Source organism: Taeniopygia guttata, chromosome 1A (assembly GCF_048771995.1).
Source record: "Taeniopygia guttata chromosome 1A, bTaeGut7.mat, whole genome shotgun sequence".
NCBI lineage: Eukaryota > Metazoa > Chordata > Aves > Passeriformes > Estrildidae > Taeniopygia > Taeniopygia guttata.
In genome coordinates, this window is record NC_133025.1 from 60104816 (window position 1) to 60124511 (window position 19696).

General features: G+C 42.7%; 1 protein-coding gene across 6 annotated transcripts in view; it reads right to left on the reverse strand.

The window, feature by feature from the left end:
• Positions 1-19696, reverse strand: part of ETV6 (ETS variant transcription factor 6) — a 120526-nt gene that overhangs the window by 60067 nt on the left and 40763 nt on the right. For 3 of the 6 annotated variants that reach the window (XM_030263699.4, XM_072923645.1, XM_072923646.1), the window contains one exon: positions 19195-19369. In XM_030263699.4, coding sequence (XP_030119559.4) covers positions 19195-19369 — 175 coding nt within the window. Of the gene's footprint in view, positions 1-19194; positions 19370-19696 lie in introns of those variants that run through there. The other 3 variants (XM_072923644.1, XM_072923647.1, XM_072923648.1) reach the window with 2 other exon arrangements.

The window sequence follows — 19696 nt, forward strand, 5'->3', positions numbered from 1 at the left end:
TATTTTATTCTTAATTTAATAACTCTCTCAACACAAACATATAGATATTTAGAAGAAGTAAAACGCAGCTGAAGTGTTTACATTTCTTTCCTGTTAACATTTCTTGCTGCAATAGATTTGTGATTGTAAATTACACTGAGGTGACAAGGGAAGCATTTCAAATGATCAGACAAAATCCAGCTGGATAAAACACCAGTTACTGTCCTGACAACCCACGACTCAGAACAGTAGAAGAATCTGAAGAATAGCTACCTGGAAATGATCTTTGGCTTTCCTATTCCTTCCTCTACTTTTCCAATACCAAACCTGCTGATCTTTCACAAACATTGCATATATTTCATGCTGCACTGTAGGAGAAGCAAACAGTTTAGCAAGAGAAACGCCAACAAGTATTTGGTAGCAGACAAACATATAACAAAAGGAACTGTTCTGGAGCAGGGACAAGCACCATAGCCCAGCCTTCTAATTTCAAGAAGAAATACAGGCTACATGGAGGGACAGAGCCCAAGATAAGGCCCTAAAACATCATCTGCAAGAGTAAGGGTAACAAAATGCACACAACCTCATCTTTCCAGCCTTTCCTTTGTCCTCAAAGACCTTCCACTGGTCTTCCATAGCTATTCCTATGGCAGGAGTAATTGCCTACAATTTATTTAAACTTCATCACGGCTACTTTTCAGCTGATTAGAGAAATCCCTATTGACCCACTATTTCCAAAAGTGAAATGCAAGATTTCCCCCTTCTGCCACACCAGCAAGAATGTCTACCAGGAATCTCTGAGCTTTCCACGTGGAAGCAGGAACAATACCTGTAGAGATCAGTCCTAATTTTCATGTCCCTTTTCTACCTCCTTTCCTTCCAGCACTCTTGATATCATGCCAAGAACAAGCAGTGTGTGCATTTAAAGCAATAAAAAGCCAGCACAAATTAAGTGTCCTCCCACCCACATTTTACTGGAACTCACTGTCATGAAGCTGAACAGTGACTGGCGTGGCACCTGATTAACAATGCAAACCTGTTACACACAAAACCTTGGTGAAACTGTTCTGTTTTATAAGCAGTTCGTCACTGTACTCTCACTCAGATTTCCTCCTGGCATGGCTATAGCTGCCACCATTACAGGATGCCACCTGGATTTTATTTCTGAGTAGATTCGAAGTAATTCTTTGTAGTTTTTGCTCAGAACAGAAAGGTGACAGAAATGAGTACCATGTTGTCTGGGGGGGGAGATAAGCTAATGGGAGCTCACAGTTTGGAAAGGAGGGATGACAACCCCACATCTGTTTGAGGCTGAGTCAAGCACACAAAGAGAAAAGAAGTGCACATCATGCTAGTCTAAGGAGGAGGCAAGCAATATAGAAAATCCAGTGTTTAGGTGGGGATTAGCTGATACATTAGCAAGGACAAAAAGAAGAGCAACTTCGGCAGACAGAATGCAGTCTATTAATTTTAACAATTAATTTAATGCTATCAAGAGGTGGTGACAACATAAAAGTTATGAACCTGGTGTTTATCCAGTTTGGGGTCCTCTGTACCTGACTTCTAAGCCATGTGAACCACTTTTTCTAGTTTTTCTTTCCATAGGCCAAAAATTTTAAACAATACAAATACAACCTCGTATTCTATCACTGTCATGGAACTAACTCCATTATATGCATTTTTAAGAAAAAATTTCCCAAAAACTACAGCACTTATTATAAAATCATGCAGCGATTTTAGTGTTTCAGAACTCCAAAGGAACTCACTAAGCAATGGAGAGGGATAAGACCTCCTTGGAACAACAAGGCACATAACACACACCAATTCTGGGGAGTCCTGCAAAGAATTAAAAAGCTTTAATTGTCAGCCAAATAGGAGGCAGGGAATAAAGGCTTTCTCTCCAGGGAGAAAAGAAAATGCTGATGCCACACTTGTATCAGAGCATGGCAGATCACTTTGTGGAACTAGGTGTTGTGGGCAGGATCACCCATCAAGTTTAGAGACAATACAGTTGAGACAAAGAAAAGTAACATGAAACTGTCACTTTTTTGTTCCCCCTACCCCTGTGCCATCTGAAATTATATCCTCCATCTCCAGGTACAATGTATTTGGCAACCCCAGCAGTCTGACCAGAGCTCTTCACCCAGCCCAGCTGAGCTCACAGCTATGGGCATCTCCTGGGGCACAGACACCCACAAGCACTCGCCTTCCCTTCTCCACAGATCGTGATGGGGCAGAGCAGGGAAATGGTATGAGCTGGTTGGTGCCCACTGAAAACAGCTTGAGCTCTCCAGCAATGCCCTCCCTCTATTGTGTCTTGACCAGGATGGAGCAAAGGTCCTTTTTTTCCTCTTATTTAACAGGAAACAGTTATCTGCAACACTTCCTCCCAGATATTTTCCTAACCCCACCAGGGTTACAGGCACTGACTTAAACTTTGAGGATATCCTGAATTTCTCCTTGCCTCAACTACATCAGCAGCAATGGCACCCAGTTTTGTGGACAGCCCTGTGCCATTTCTGCGACTTCCATCCAGAGCACTCATCCTGCCAGCCAGCACAGCAGGGCTTAAACCAGAGCTGACTGCTCCATGGAGGAAGGAGCACATTTAGCAAACATTCCCCAGCCCCAAGCCCCTGTGTCTGTTGGTTAGCGGGGGCTGCAAAAGATAGATTACAGTGAAGCAAACAGTGGGGGAAGGAGAAAGGAGAGGGAAAGGGAGACCTACAGGGAGGGAAGGTTGGGGGGAAGGATATGATCTACTATGGAGAATCCTGTCAGGATGCAATTTATTTTCATTCTGCTCTGGAGTATAATGGTGCGCCGCCTGAGCTCTCTCAATAGCTGTTTTGAAGCGAACCAGGGCTGGTATGTCTTTAATTTATCATTTCATTATGAAACGGTTTCCCTTCCAAGAAGCCTTCAAGTCAGGAAGCTGTCTGCCCACACAGGAAATTCCTTTGCAGCAACTTCCCCAAAAAGGAAATTTCCCTCAGAAGTGAGCCCAGCTCATGCCTTTGAGCAGAGTCGTTTGAAGAGGCTGTGGCATGCGAGCCCTGCAAACACCCCTGCCTGCTTACAGCAGCCAGCACTGGGATCTGCAGCTCTGCCCTCCAGCTCCCCTCTCCCCAGGGACAGCCAGGAGTGTGTTCTGAGGGCACAAGGCACTGGGTTTTTACTAGAAAAAATTATCTTGAGAGAGGCACAGGACACACAGAGCTGCGGAAGAGCAGAGGAAGAGGAGGGGCAGCTGTAGAAAAGCTTGGCAAACTATTCTAATCTTCCACTTGAAAATCAGGGGGAAAATTCTACACCCTTAGATCTCTTCCAGTGGTATGTCGGAGACTGCACTCTGTCCCTTACGTGTACAGTCGGTTTTATTTAATGAGCTCGAAAACAAAGGAGAAGGGAGGGGAGGATATACTCCGGGAAGGGGGAGAACCACATTTACCAAAATGAATCTCACAGACATCTTGTGAATCACTAAGTGAGAGAGAGCCAAGAACATCCAGGCCAGAGTGAATAATGACATACAGTATTTTATGAAGCACCTTAGGAAAGGGGATACAGATCAGAAGCACTACCAGTCTTCCAGCTAGTTTTTAATTTACCATTTTAAATCACAAATAACACTGAATAACTTTTCTTAATGACTACACTCAGAAACCCAAACTGTTGTTTGGGGCAAGAGAGGAAGCAGAACTGAAATTCATGTTACATTTACACGGATGTGAGACAGGGCCATAAAAAGGGGCATAGGTCAAACTGCATCTTGGACTGAACAACAGCAGAAAAATGAAAGCAATCTTTTGAGGGTGTATGGGAGAAACAAATGCCAGGGATAACAGAAACAAATGCCAGGGATAACAGAATTGCATACAGGGGTGACTACAAACCACTGGAGGCTTATATGCTATAAAAAGAGGCTCTGCACATTTTCCCCAGTTTCACCTTTAGAATTTGTTTTTCAAGCACTTGGAGCAAACCTGGTCCCTAAAGCCAAAGCTCCAGGCAGTGGCTGTCTGCCCCCCTCTCCCAATCCCCCCCTTACCAGATAGCTTTGCCCTGTTCCCTCGCCAGCTAATTTACATTACTTTTTTTTTCTCTCTCTTGCTGCCCTTGGCATTACATTCATCGATCCAGTCAGCTGTTGTGTAAAAGAGACTTTTGTCAGAATTGCTTAAAGGCAAATCCCCCCCTTAACTTTTTTTCTGTGGCCTCTAGCTGATGAGTTAGTTATCACCTAAAAGAGCCCTCTGGCGTAGCATATGCATACTGAATATATATCTGCTTGGATGGCATCCACACTACTGTCAAATCACTGGAGATGGCTATGACACGGGGAAAAATATAAAAATTACCATACTAGGAAAGATCCCCAACCCACCTACCCAAACATCTACAGCAGTTGATGTATAAGCAAAAAGTGAAAGGAACAAGGAAACATGAAGCAATCTCAACTATAATATATATTACTTATCTCAGCCTCTGGTAATCTGCTTTTTAAGGAATTCATGAGCTGTGGTTGCATTCAGGCCACTGTTTCCATACTGACCACATGGCCTACCCCTCTCCACAGCCTTATCTGGTTCCTTTTAGAGATCCATTCACACTTTCAGCCCTGCAAACACCTTCCTGCAATGATTTCTTTCAGGTAGCGATGCAGCCTCATTCTTGTTTCTTTTAGACATGTTGCCTAATGACTTATCTTGGATCTCTGGATTTGCTGTTCTGTCAGGAATTGTGAATAATCATTTCCTGGTCACCTTCTCCATACCAAGTATGATTTCATAGCCACATTTTAACTTTCTCCCTGCAAACCTATTCACTTACAAAACTACTTTTTGTTTAAACTGGTCCTATTGCGCCTCTCATTTCCTAGGAAAGGGAGGACTGGGGAAGTAGTCTGTTCTAACTAGGTTCCCCAGCACACTAAAAATGACCACTTGGATGAGAACACCACACCCATAGTGGGACAAAGTTTGAATAAATACAAAGCATTAAGACACCCCCCTAAGAATTCATGAGCTTTAACAAGCCTGTGTCCGAACTTCAATTGCCTAACAATTTTGGTGCAAAGTCGTGGAATCTATGCACAGTTGCTATACAAATTGGAGTCCGGTGAATGATTTTTGACAAATATCTTTGCTTAACTCTACAGTCAAGGGACATTCACAGGTATTACTGTAAAACCACAGGAAAAAGTCATGACCTACTCACATCAATAATTGTTTTCTGCTGAACAACCACAATATCCTTCTGAATGAGATGTCCTTGTACTGTGGTCCCATATGAAAAACTGAGAAAAATTATCAACATAAGAATAGTTTACTTTCATTCCAATTCTGAATGAAATTAACTAAATTAACTGAACAGTTAATTTAGTAGATGACCATAACTTCATAATAACATGCAAGGCATTTTATTCCCACTGAACATGTCCCTGCTCTTCCAGTTGTCAGGATCTATTGAATGTGACTGTCATGATGCTCAAATTATTTAGAGCATATGTATAATTTACAGCTGACCAAGAGACATGTTTTGTAAAGCAAATGATAATTTTACAGCCTTTCAGTTGTTGATGTTATATGGACTTATAAAACTGTGCAGTGAAAATATTTCAGAGCAGGGCCAAGGCATTTCAGGATAAAATTATCAGTGCAAGCTACCTTTATTCACAACAGGTTAGAATATTCTGATAATTTCAGCTTCCAAACTGGTGCCAAGACTATTTGTGGATTAGACTTCATATTAGTACTCTTCAGGAAGCAGCTTACGGAGTGCATGCAGTAAGAAAGCATTAAAAACAGCTGACTGAGCCCCATCTACGATTCTAAGCCAACTTGGAGATTTCACACATATACTGCTGACTCTGTACACTTGATCCAGTAAAAACTGACTGAAAAGCCCCTTCAAACCTAGGCCCCTAGACTCAAAAACAACCTAACCCTCTTGTGTCTGCTTGTTGCTGCTGAGATGTGGGGAGGACAGCAATTCCGAGCATGCTTAGCAACTCCAACTCCTGTGACACAAAAGGCACCTTCTACCATCTTCTGCACCCATTTTTTGTTTCATCATAGGCAGTAATTTTACAACTCTGCCTAAAAGAAATGGTTGTAACACATTCTAGGTGTTAATTAGCTTCAAAAGGAAAAGGAAAAGTTACAGTCTTTCTGCATAAAACCTAAGTACTTGAGCAAGCCTTCTTTCCACAGGATCTAAATATGTACATGCACATGGAGATACATGTGTCAGGCTAAAAAAAAAAATCAAAAATTTTCAGCTTTAAAATAAATTTTGATTGTTAACTCTTGTCTGAGTTCCAGTGGAGGTCCTGTGCACACATGTTCTCATTGCAAATGATGGAGCACACCAGAAAGGCCATGCGTGAGAAGCTGTATTCTGAGGGTTATTCAGGACTAGGCATATTCTCCCAGAACTCACAAGAAAATCATAATTATGGAGAACTCACCATAACAATACAGATACAACCAATTTAAAAGACATCTGGATTTACTTCTGGGTGTTCTGTTGAACTGAATCAGCGCCAAACCTTGTGAGATTCAGCCATTGCTATTGCACACACTGATAATGGTGTGGCAGGAGGCCAGCAGCAAATACTGACTCCTTTAACAGCCCAGCTGCCTCAGGTCTGCCCATCACAAACACAGTTCAGCTCCCTGTCACTGTTACCTCTGCTGTCACTCCCAGTTCCTCTGCTTGTTTTTCATTCTGCATGATTTTAAAACTGAGAGGGGCTGTAAAAATTCAAGATCTATAATGTTTTAGCTTCTACAGACATTAAGTACTATCCCTTGTTTCTACTTTGCTGAGCTCCAAGGCTTCAAATCCTGCACTAAACCTTCTATGTGACTGGTTCACCACTACTCCACACCACACATTGCATCCCTGAGAACATAAAGTGGAAGTAGAGAATGACTCCTCTGAGTTGGTTTTGCTCACTTTCAACAAGCAAAAAACCACCAAGCAAGCTGTACAGCAGTGATGGGACAAGCCCATGTGTTTAATAACAACATTTGTCACCACTGCCTATTAGTATTTAAAGAGCAGTAAAAGAAACCAAACCTCTAATAAAAAGAACAAGGTGCTTTGAACAATTACACACTCGGCAACACAGTAATGACTACCCAGACTAATGAAGCTAAAAGCCCAGAGGTAGTAAGACTACTAAGGAACTTTCCAGGGAAGCAAGATACAAAGAAGTACAACCTAGAAAAACAAAAATAAAAGGGAACAAAGAAGTATTTTGTACAGAGGGTTTTTCTGACAAAACGCCTTCACTGAATCATGGAGAGGAAGCGAAAGCCAGCAAAGAAGTTAAAAATTGAAGGAGACAGGTTGCTTGGAAGAAATCAGAACAAAAGAGAGAGTAGGAAGGAGGAACTTATACACATAAAGGGAGATTTCCCCTACTAGGAAATACACAAGGACCCACTCAAGTGGCAGAACTGAAATGAGTAAATGGTTTGTGGACCAGTAAGAGCTGGGGCTACTTCCTTCTGCACTACCAAGAAGGAGGAAGTACAAAGGGAGAAATTCTCAGTATTGCACAAACCAAACCAGCACAGTCATTCTTTCATCTCTCTTCCCCCAAACACTGGCCAAGTAAGTAGAAGCACAGCACAAGCTTACAAATTTACTCACACACACATGTCCTAGATAAAACTGTGGAAATTGCTGGAGACAGTGAGACAACTCCTGTTCATTTCATCGAGTCCAGTAGGTCACTTTTCGCACCTATTGAGCTGGTTCAACTCCAACATTTTCACCCAGGACTTGTGCAATTTTGCTCCTGAGGGTCAAGCCCTGGTTATGATTTCTGAACCCTCCTCCTTTACCACCACCACTTCTGTTGCTGGTGTCCAGGGTGGCCAAACCCTGCGCTCTGGAGTCTCTACAGAGGGAGGGTATAAATATCACAGAATCTCTCTGCTGGCTTGAGTTGATAGAAATATTCTTTAAAGCTCAGCATCAAAGGATTCACTTTATAAGCTGCAAGCCTTGGTTCTTGTGCCAGCAGCGAATTCTCCCCATAATTAATTAATGCCGTATTAATTGTGCATGTTCCACGGGCCTGTTGAGGAGGTGTGGCAAAGCCTGCACACGCAGATCAACCTTTCTGGCGCAGCCAAGAGAGGAGCACAGGAGATGGGAGGTAAAACCCCTCTGGGTGCCTGCAGAGGAACACTGTGCAAAGCAATGTGCTCAGGGGCTATGGAAGGGCACGTGCTGAGCCCTGCCGTGTCCTTCCAACAAACAAGAGCAAGGGGGGCACAGGGGAATCTACCACCAGCTGCACCCTTGTGCAATCTGCTCAGCTCCAGGCCAGCCATGAGCATATCAGCAGCCAAGAGGAGAAGCCCATGGCAGCTGAGTGCCCTCACAGGCAGGGCTTGGCCACAAGTCACAAGATCCTGTGAAATCTCTGGAAGGAGAAAGGGGGAGGAGGAAAAGGGAGATAATTCCACCTCACCTCTGTTGTGTTGATCTCCGGCTCTCTGCTGGCTGCTGGCCCTGAGGACATGGCACCATGGCCTTGCAGGGGCTTTGGCCATGGTTCAACCAGTGCTGTTCATCCAGCCCAGCACATCCACCTCACCCATCCACGGGGAAAACCAGGGAGCGCTCAGGACAGGAACACGTGGGAAAGGGGATAACCCAGCCGCCAACACCCCCAGTGACGATACCCATCCTTCAGCTGTGCCTCAGGACTTTGCTTGAGACCTCTCTCCATCACAGCTATGCAGGACATGCCAGCCTGCACAGACCATTCCTGCTGCAGCACAGAAACCAGGGACTAAGGTCCAAGTGCTGCTCAAGATGATTTACTAACACTCATCTTCTACAAAACTCTCAAGGCAGTAGACATGTATATATTTTCAGCTGTAATCTGAATGCCTGCTATAGCCAGCTTGAAATCTAACATGCAAAGACATTTTCACATTAGCTCTTGCAGCAAACTTATTAATGTGTATAAACTTTTTTGGGGTAAATAATTACTTGTTTCTCTGAAGGTACCATGTGTTTGGTGTTTGCTTTTTAAAGAACAAAGTAAAACAGGACTGGCAAGGGAAAATTGTCGCAGAAGTCCAAAGTGAAATGCATGAAATTAAAAATATATGACACAGAACTGTAAAAAGGGGGAAGATAATGCAGAAAATTCAGAAAGTTTATAAACTAGCTGCACAGAATTGTCTCAGCAAGTTACTCTCAGAAAAAAGGAATTTCAGTCTAACCATGCATTTGCTACAGCATATCCACACCAAATGTGAAAAAATGCAGTTGAAGATCACACTACTTATTCTGACATGACAAAGCACCTTAACAAACTATACATAGAGAAGCTCTGAAATATAGGCACAAAGCAAAAGCATTAAGAATTCTGCACAAATCAGGTAATACTCTCCCTTCATATGGGAGGCAAAATGCAATTTATATTTACCATATAAAAAGGTGGGTTTTTCCTTTTATATTGCTGTGAGAAGGATGAACAAAAATAAACAGACATCTAAACTTTACAAAATTAAATCTATAAATGCAGATTAAAAACTTTACTTATCTGGAAAGCAAATGGGTGCCAAACCTAAGACTTTTATTGTACACTGTCCCTTTCTTTCAGTAGTTTTAAATAAAAGCTAAACAGATCTCCCTACATTTTTTAAAAACAAAAAGGTAGCTATTTATAGCTGCATTTATTGGAGCCGTTTCCTTATCAGGAAGTACGTAGCTGGGAATTACTATCTGCCTGCATCGGAAATTCTTTCAGGGATACAAAAACCCAAAAAGGAAATTTCCCTTCAAAAATATTCTGTGGGGTTTTTTTTTGCTGCTGGTGGGCATTTTAAAATAAAATGTCAGTGCTCTGACCAGCTCACAGCCCCTTTGGGATGTTTATTCTGCAAGCAAGAAGCTTTAAGATACTTGAGGGAAACATGAAGAAAAAATGCTCCTAGAGAACTGGAAGAGGGAGAATGCTGAGCACATAGTATGAAAAGAACCCTTTTCATCAGGATACTGAGACAGTACAAATTCATTACCAGTGCTACAGGGTCTACCTCTGAAATAAGTGTGTTCCTACAGTTCCCAGCCCCTCTCAACTACACTTCTGCAGCTCAGTTCACATGTTTCCCCTGCACCCTCAGGGCAGGAGTGCTGTATAGTCCAAGAGACAGTCAAAGTACCACTCTCCCTTAGGGGACAGAAAAAGCCCATAGGGGGTACCACACCCTCCTGCACCTAACAGCACCAGGTCAGGCCAGAGGCCATGCAGGACAGAGGTAGAATAACGCTTTCCTGCAGGAGACCTTCAGGTTCTCATAGCCCATGGGATCCAGTGCTACAAGCAATTCTGGACTTGGGACAGTGAATCCCCAGCTACAAAGAGCCCCTCAGTAAGCTCTCACATCAGAAAACTTCCACTGTATCCAAATCAACCCCCATAACTGAGAATTTTGCCTTTATCCTTCCTCTCCATTGACTGCAGAACACCCCATACTGTGCCTATGGACTCCAAAGGCAGGAAGAACATTTCAGTTAATCATTGGAGACATTAATTTAATTTTTACTTGTCATGGTATAATTTAACATTTTCATTTTCTTGTCTGTATCATTGCCACAGAGCTACCTGACCATGCTGCCAGTGCAAAGCAGACACTTTTTTTTTCAGTGGGATACAAAAGCATAGGGAGATCAAAACCAGACAGGCAGATGGAGTAAATAAAGCAGGGTGCTTCAGGCTATTCCTGGGTTATGACTTCTATGCATAAAAACTCATGAGGAAAGATGTGGAGTTAAGCAAGTTTCCTAATGTTCTGACTCTCAAAAGCCAATCAGTGGTGATTGTTTATTAACTCACAACATCATTAGCCATATGCCTATTAAATATACAACTAACTCATAACTTCTCGAACAGGGATCACTGCTACATTAATAGGACCATGCTAGTCCTGCACAAAACATTTTACATGAGAAGTGAGCACATTCAAATTTATTCATCCCATAAAAGTGCACAAGCATTCCACAAGGCTGGAATGCCTGATGCATTAAGTGCTCCACCCTCTCAAGAACCTCTGGAGAAAGATACTGCAAAGAGGCTCTTGGCTGAGGTGTTGGACTGGGCCTCCAAATCTGGATGGAATCATTTTACCAAAAATGTCTCCAACAAACTCAAGAATCATTTAGCCTTCTGCTCCAGCAGTAAAATGAGGAGTTCTAAAAATAGCATAAATGGATATTTTACCAAGCTGTATTTGTTAAGCACCCAAAGGAGTGCCAGCACCAGAGAGGAAAGACATTAAAATACAGCAGAAAGAAATCCAGCGTCTCATAAAGGGCATCAAATAATTCTTTTCTTTCTTTGTGTGTATACACATGACCTACCACATTAATTCCTGGGACCTCAAAGCTACAGCAGCTTTCTCCTTAGACACTTTATGTCCCTCTCAGTGCTGGACAGAGCTGTTTTCTCCCAAGAGGCATCAGCCCATCTCTGTTAAAAGATCATGACGCTATGCTGTTTCTGCAGGGCTTTTTACCACACTTGTGTTTTGCTGCAAGGCTCTCACCACACAATGGTTTCTTATTGTGGAGTTGTTAGTCATGGCTTACATGCAGTTTCTCTTCTGTGTTTTCTTCAGTTGTATGGCTGTTTATGAATGCTGCATTCTTTGCATTCATTTTATTTCTTACAAAAATAATTTTTAAAAAAGAGCACGGGAGCACTTAGAACATAATATACATGAAAATTCAAACAGACATTTGGGATGGAAAGAGAAAAGCAAGCTAATTTTAGGTACACTGATCTTGACAATGTCCCTTTAAGACAAAGCTAAAAATGCTTCAAACCCAGCAATACCATAAATGTCCTGCTGCTTCTGCTTCTTATTTCTCTCCACACTTTCCAGGGGAATTCCACAAGGGATCAAGCTTGAATCTCATATTAAAGTGACATGGCTTCCTTTCCCCTCTGAATAGAGATGAACGTGTATTTTGGAGATTTAAAACCCTGCAGTGAAGCTTTCCAAAAGGGTAAAAGCTTGGCTTAGCACCACTGGGATTCCCACCCACACTGCCAGCTTTCCGGATCCTGAAGCACAGGTCTCTCTGACCTCCCAAATTAGGACTGCTTTGCAAGTTCCCACTGAGGCAGGAAGGCTCTTACCCCTCCACACGCTTCCACTGGGAACGGTCAGAGCAGGAAACTGCTGTTAACTCTGGGCAACAACCAGGCACACTGGGAAAAATAAACCACTTGATTCTATAAACTCTCAAGAAGCAGAAAGCAGCTCACAAAGTCAGCTTCCTTTACGAGTTTTTTCACACTCAACCTGGATGCTTCTGCCATTGCCACCTGGCAGCAGTAAGGAGTTAATGGATGCAGGGGTAAACTCACCAGCTGTTTGCAAAAGTGACAAGTGAAGGGGCCCTGTGTCACTCCAGTGCAAACCCAGTGACAAGGGGGTTTGTTTCCTACAGGTGATGAACAAAGACCATGCCAGATAAATGCAAAGCAGGATCTTCACGATCCAAAGGGCACAATTTTCCCAGCAGAATCAGTAATGGTGTTTCACTCTTCCCAGTGCAACACAGTCCATATAAACCATTAGCATCTATATTCACAGAAACACGGGGTTGGAAGAGACCTTCAAGACCATCGAGTCCAACCCAGCCCCAACATCTCAACTAAACCACAGCACCAAGTGCCACATCCAGTCTTTTTAAACACATCCAGGGATGGTGACTCCACCACCTCCCCAGGCAGACCATTCCAGAATTTTATCACTCTTTCAGTGAAAAACTTTTTCCTAATATCCAACCTATATTTCCCTCGATGCAGCTTGTGTCCTTTCATTCTGTCAGTGCTGCCTGGAGAAAGAGGCCAACCCCACCTGACTACAACCACCTTTCAGGGAGCTGTGGAGAGTGAAAAGGTCACCTCTGAGTCTCCTTTTCTCCAGGCTAAACACCCCCAGCTCCCTCAGCCGTTCCTCACAGGGCTTGTGTTCCCAGCCCCTCTCCAGCCCCTTTGCCTGCTCTGGAAGCACTCATAGTGTCTCAACGTCCTCCCCAGCCATGGCACAGGAGCGACTCAGACTGGGCTTCCCACCCATCCAAGTTCCCTGTTTGGATGGTCTCTTTGAGGCTGGCCTGAGATTCACAGTGAGAAACCCCTGGAATGCAGGGTGGAGCAGATGAGTTCAGTTCAGGTGAGCACCAGAGGGTACCTGTGGAACAGCCTACCTTAGGTTAGAGGCATGATCAGTGCCCCCCCAGCTCAGCATTGCATCCTGTTTGCCCAACCACTGGACACAGCTCAGAGTCCTGTAGGAGCTTTGCTGGGGCTAACCAAAGTAATGGGTACTGAGGCTGGCAGGATGGCTGGCTGGGATTTCCACACTCCAGTCAGCCTGTCAGTAACAGTTATAAACTGAAATACCAGAAGGCACTGCTGGATGGACCCTCTCTGAATAGCTCACAATAAAATGTGCAAGAATAGCCTATGGTAGAAGACAAAGATGTAATATCAAGATTAAATACTGCAATAAGGTGTTAGCAAGCAGTGCCATTGCCAGGCTTAATTTTTTTTTTTTTTTTTGTCATGGGTTGGTATTGGCTACATATAAGGTGAAAAGCAGATTAGGAGAAAAGGCAAGGGCAGTCAGAGGGAAGAACAAGGCTTAAGTGGCCATAATGTCACAGAAGAGCTGAGAGAGGTCTGGGAGAAGCCAATAATCTGACAAAGAGGCCAGTCCAGGTCCCATGAAAATCAGTGGGAATTTAACCACTCATTTCAGCAGGATCAGGATTAGTCTCAGCCACTAATTTGACATTCTGGCCACCTCTCCCAGTCCCTTTGTCATATGAAGCTTTTATTTTATTTTCCCTGTATGTGCGTCAGTCAGTTTTGTTCCACAAAGATCCTTCCAAAGCAAATATTTTCATTGCTTGCTGCTCTAAATGTGGCTTAGGGTAAAGGGCTTTTTTTCCCATCTCACTGCATACTTTCAGTTCAGTGCATTGAATATTCTAGTAACTAAACAACAATATGCTTAATGCTTCAAAGTGGCTTTCCAGCTGCTAGCCAAAATCGTAGAATAATTAACAGGTGCCAAAGGATTAATAAAAGGAGTAGCATAATTAATAGACACTATACAGAAAAAAATGAATCCCTGGCAATCCTGAGTGTTGTTGTTTCCTCCACCTTCTCTTAATTGCTTCCTGCATTCCTTTAATAAGGAAAAAAAAAAAAAAAAAAAAAGAAAACTAGTGCCCTTAAAACACAAATGATACATATAAGCAACAATGCATGATCAGAAGAAAGAAGCTGGCAGCAAACTGCCTTCAGGTCTAATAAATGCCTTAGTTTAAAGAAACTGCCCAACTACCTGTCCTACCCTACTACTCATGTCCACACAGAGCTTTATTGCATTATATGGTACAGCTAAGGTCACAAAGATGCCAAACCAATACAGAAGCACTAGACTAGTTCCCACCAAATAACAACACAAATAGCCATGCAAAAATATTCCATTGAAACACTCAGTAAAAACTTAAAGGCCTTTAATATAATCTTTGCAGAAAACAAAATAAATTTCCTTTCTGTCCTTAGTGAGGGAAGTAGAACATGAAGCTTATCCAAATCAGCTGTGACGTGGAACTTTTCACACACTGAAAACCAAAGACCAGAACCCAAGCTTACACAAGAAACAAAAAGCACTCAAATGATTTCACAAATAGGTCTTGAGCTTTCCCTACCATCACAACACCCCAAAAGTAAGTGGAGTCAAGACAACAGAACTTCTCCCCTGTGAGGTGGATGCACATACTGTGACATCTCAAGTGTATCACTGCACTCTGAACATCAGTGCAAACTGCTGCACTGATGTTGGGGATTCAGAAAAAAGGCAACAGCAAGAAATATTAGTTGTTGCCAAGAAGAATTGCTTGTGTGCACAGAAAAGTATATGCAGCGTGTCTTACTATGACAATGGGCTGCAGACATACGAAGGATGCCAACATTAAGGAGAGAAGAGTAATTAGTTCAGAGGAACAAATGAACTTGTTTTCATGTTTGCATCAAGAGAAAACTCTGAAATCCTTGCCCATGAGATCACTCTCCCTAAACAAATACATACATGCTCCCAAGAGAAGATGCCCTTCAGAGATAAAAATCAAACTGTACAAATCAACATAAGCATGCAAAAGGGAATGATGTTACATAGGATCAGAGCATGCAACAAATCCTTTCTCAGCACTGGGATTTATTCTGTCTCTCCTGTTGAAGAAGTTTTATATTGAAGGAAAAAAAAGGAAACCATTAAGCCTGCAGCACACATTTACAGTTGCTGTTTTAGCAAGCAAACCACCTTATTTTAATCTCACATATTACTAAAAAGGAAAAAGCTGTTTTCTCCATAATTCAGAGCATATCAATAGACACGGAAAAGGGTTCTCATATCCATTTCTTACATGCTGTATCCTTTATCCAGTTCTAAGAACTTTTTATTGCAAGATATTGGCCATAGCATAAAATAAGTAGCTAATAACATTTTACCATATGAGACAAAAAATAAAATGAAATTTTCATTATCACAATATCTGGGCAGTTTCTGTATTATTTTTCAAAACAATTAAGAGTCTTTGCACACATGTTTGGTTTTTTTTTTCATTTTACACTGGGGGATCTAAAACAAGGAGTCCAAGGTCCCAGAAGGCACCAAAGGCAGCACCTTGTGTGTGAACTGAACTTGCTTCTCTTCAATCCTCAGTAGAAAATGTCAATTTTCCAAACACTCCTTCTATCTAACATTAGTGTAGTCTAGTGGAGATCATATATACCATGGCAGACACACCAGGGATAAAGAGCAACTGTTTTCTGCCTACATACTTGAAATGTAGGAAAGGATATTCCCCAGCTCCCCACTGATATTTTGTTGACAATGCCCCTAATACTCTGTTCCTAGTGGATGTTAGGCAGACAAGCATGTTTAAAAGTATGGGTCAAAAGTCCCTTACAGAGAAGTGCAACACCAGAGAAAGGTAAGTTTTATCCAGAAATTATTACTATCCCAGAGATTTAAAGTTAAGACTGATTATACTGCATTTCTATACAATGGGCTGGCTGGGAAGAAAGCAGCTACTTCAAATATGAAAGGCTATGTGAGAAGGGGAAGGTGCCTTCACATCACCGCAAGGTTTTTGCCTATATAATTTTAGTTCTGTTGACCAAAGAGAAGAAAGCTTGTAGTAAAGAGAGGTCCACATTCCACCTTGCAAACTGCACTTCTTTTCCCAGTCTCTGGATGAATCAGTGCAGCCGACCTGAAGCAGGCTGGAAGAAGTTATTATGCTCCACATAAACAACAAAAACAACCATAGGGATGGAACCTAACAAAATCTCATACCCAGAAAATCCTCAGACTTTGCAAACCTAAACCCAACCTTTATACACAGCCTGAACTAAAAATTAGTTACTTTGACTGACTTCTGAGACAGTTTGGATTTAAGATCAAAGCTGTACCTCAGACACATGTCTAAAAATAAACAAAAAAAAAAAAAAAAAAGAAAAAAAAGAGAGGAGTCCATGCAGGAACTGAAAAACCCTATATTAATACCACTTAAAATCTCATGACATGAAATCTAAAAGGAACTGAGTTATTTCTATACACAGTATTAGCAAGACTACTGGAATATCAGCTTCACTTTTGTTTGACTTCACTTTAAGAAGGATGTCTGAAGTGGGAGTCAGTTCACAGAGGTGATATAAACAGAATTTGAAATCTGAAAGCTTAACAGGAAGACTGATAGCCTTAAGAACCTTTCTTTCCCTCCAGTTTAGCCAAGAAAAGGTTAAGAAGTGACAATCTAAAAGCACCTATATCAGGAGGAGTCTTTTGACAATATTTAGCAGGAAAGGCGATAATGAGATCTAATAGTTGGAAACTGAACCTGACTAATTCAAACTATAAATAGGACACTTAAAAAAAGGCAAGTAAGGAGATAATTAAGCATTAAAAGAACATCTAGAGACCTTATATCCTCCTCATCACTTAAGTTTTTTACATGAAGAGCAGAAATCTTTCTGCACATGTTGTAGCTCAGTTACTGGACCTAAACACAGCAGTTACTGCATGCAGTTTTGTAACAAAAGATATACCAGAGATCATTTTAGAAATTCACAATGGCTGCTCCTGGCCCAGATATGAAGCTATGTACTTAAAGAGTGGTTTTAACAGTGTTTGGGTGGTCTGTTGATTGACAACATTTTGTGTCACTATTGACTGCATACTGAGCTGCAAAATACTACACTGCCATTGACTACAATTAGCAAGGCTATGTAAATGTGTTCCATGTTGTTTATGACCTCAGACACTAACTTTATGGAAGGCTGTTTCACAGATATTTCATGATTAATCATCTGTGCTTTAACACTGCAACAAGTCAGACTGGTGTGGAAATACTAAAGGGAAAGAAGCCTTGCAAGTTTAAAAATGTGCCCAAAACAAGAGTCAAGGTGAAAGGTTGGATCACATTCTAAAAATAGTGTGAAAGAAGTCTTCACTGAGAGGAAGCTTTATAAATTCAACACTATCCAGCATGCTGGCTGGATGGGAAGGAAGCAGGTACAGTATGTGCTACCACTTTCAGTAGCAAGAGTCTCTGCCTCCCTGCCTTATGCATCTGCCAGAGGCCGTGGGGAGGGCAATAGTAACTGGAAACCCAGTTGTGATCCTGCAATAGTAACTGCAAACCCAGTTGTGATCCTGCAATAGTAACTGCAAACCCAGTTGTGATCCTGCTGTGGAGGGGACAGTGACTCCCATAGCAGAAGTAAACAGTACCAACTAATGCAACGAGGAAAAAACCCAAAAGATCTGGGGATGAACAGCACCAGTATGGAAAAGAACTGCTGGAGAAAAACTGCTTCTGTGTTGGGCTTTTTTTGTGCCTACTTTTGGCAAAGCAAAGAAATGCCCTGTAAGTGTGGCAACCAAGTCCTCTCCGGGCCAGGGGAACAGCTGAGCACCCACACACACGTGCAGCCAGGCCTGGGAGCTCATGGATGCTCAGGCAGGGACCAGACATGGTCAGAAACACTGCAGAGCAGCTCCCACTCCCACCAGGAAGCACAGAAAACTGGGCCATGCAGGACATGTAAGACACAGCATAGGAATGAGTGACCATGGGGCAGAGTAACTCACTGGCCAGCAAGGGAGCGAGCACAGGACTACAGAAATGCTTTGAACACAGTTTGCATCCAGACACGGAGTGTGTGTGGAAGACAGCTGAGGACAGGAATGACAGTGTCTTGTGAAAAACACGGACTTCCCCCCTAAATCCCAAACCTATTTGTCAGAGGGCAAAGCACAAAGTTTTGTTTGCTCCCAGCCCTCTTATTCATTGTTGCTTAAGTACCCCAGGAATGTAACACCTGACAAAAGTTTACCTAAAACATCTTTATTTCCATCTGAACTGCTTCCTCTCCAAAAAGGAAAATTCCACTCTTCTTGTCCCCATTCTAATTCACCTCTCACTGGCCAACAGTCCTTGGCCTTTCCTATTTGTCAAACATGAAATCATATCAGCAAGGAAGTACCTGGCTCTGATCTTGCCCTCAGCTCCAGTTTTTGTTCCAATGTCAGTGAAATGTCCTTCCTCCTTTGCAGCATCCTTTTGTGCACAGCTAAGCCCACTCCTCCTCCTTTTCCCACTGCCTCTGGCAGCCACCATGCTATAACACTACAGAGCCTGGGCATCACAAGTATTTGAGACCCCTCAGAACCTGAAAATAGCCACAGCACAAACGCATTCCGCTTGCCACAGCTGGTGAAACTCTGACCCTGTGTTGCAGAATGTAACTGAGCAGTTCCAATAAAGTGGAAGGAAACAGAGCACTTCCCGTCAAAATAAACCTCCATATTTGTGCCTGTCATGAAAAACAAGCCAAATGTTTGACAAGGAGTGCAGGAGATGGGAGGGGAGATTCAGCATACCGTATTTATAAAGAGTAACTTTCTTCAGTTAAAAACAACAGCCAGGAAAACCAAACCAGCTAGAGCTTATTAAAACAAAACAAAAAAAAGTCTAAAGCCAGGGACTTCCCTGCTCTCTCCCATAAAACCAGAAGTAACTCCTCACCCCGCCCTGTCCCTCTCCTCAGCCCAAGAACTTAAGCAGCCTCCTGCTGATACTCACGCAGGTGTGCTGGCAGTCTGACCGTGTCTTCCTCATGCTGACACTCACGCAGGTGTGCTGGCAGTCTGATGGCGTCTTCCTCCATCCTGACTGCTTGAGCCACTGGGACATGTAGTGGTGACGAAGAGTAATTCGGTACCGGGCTCGCTGGAGGTGTGTACGAAATTCTTTCCTGCTGTTAAAAGAAAGTTGGGGGGAGGGAGAGAAAGAGAGAGGACAACGTGAACTTTGGAATAGAGGTATGAAACCATGGCAGAGGAGGTGTATGTGGGTGGAAGGAAGGAAGCAGCACCAGTGATGCACCTGCTGCCCAGGGAGCCCCAGAGCACACACATAACACTGGCAGCCAGCGCTGCCCAGCGCTGAAGAGAGACGGGTGAAGCACCTTTTAGGGTGTCAGGATTACTTTTCAAGAGAGCCATGAAGTTTCCAAGGGTCTTCTCAGAAATTTGCCAAGAGAGGAACGTGGGGAGACTCCAAGGGCTTTATGTCAGTGAAAATC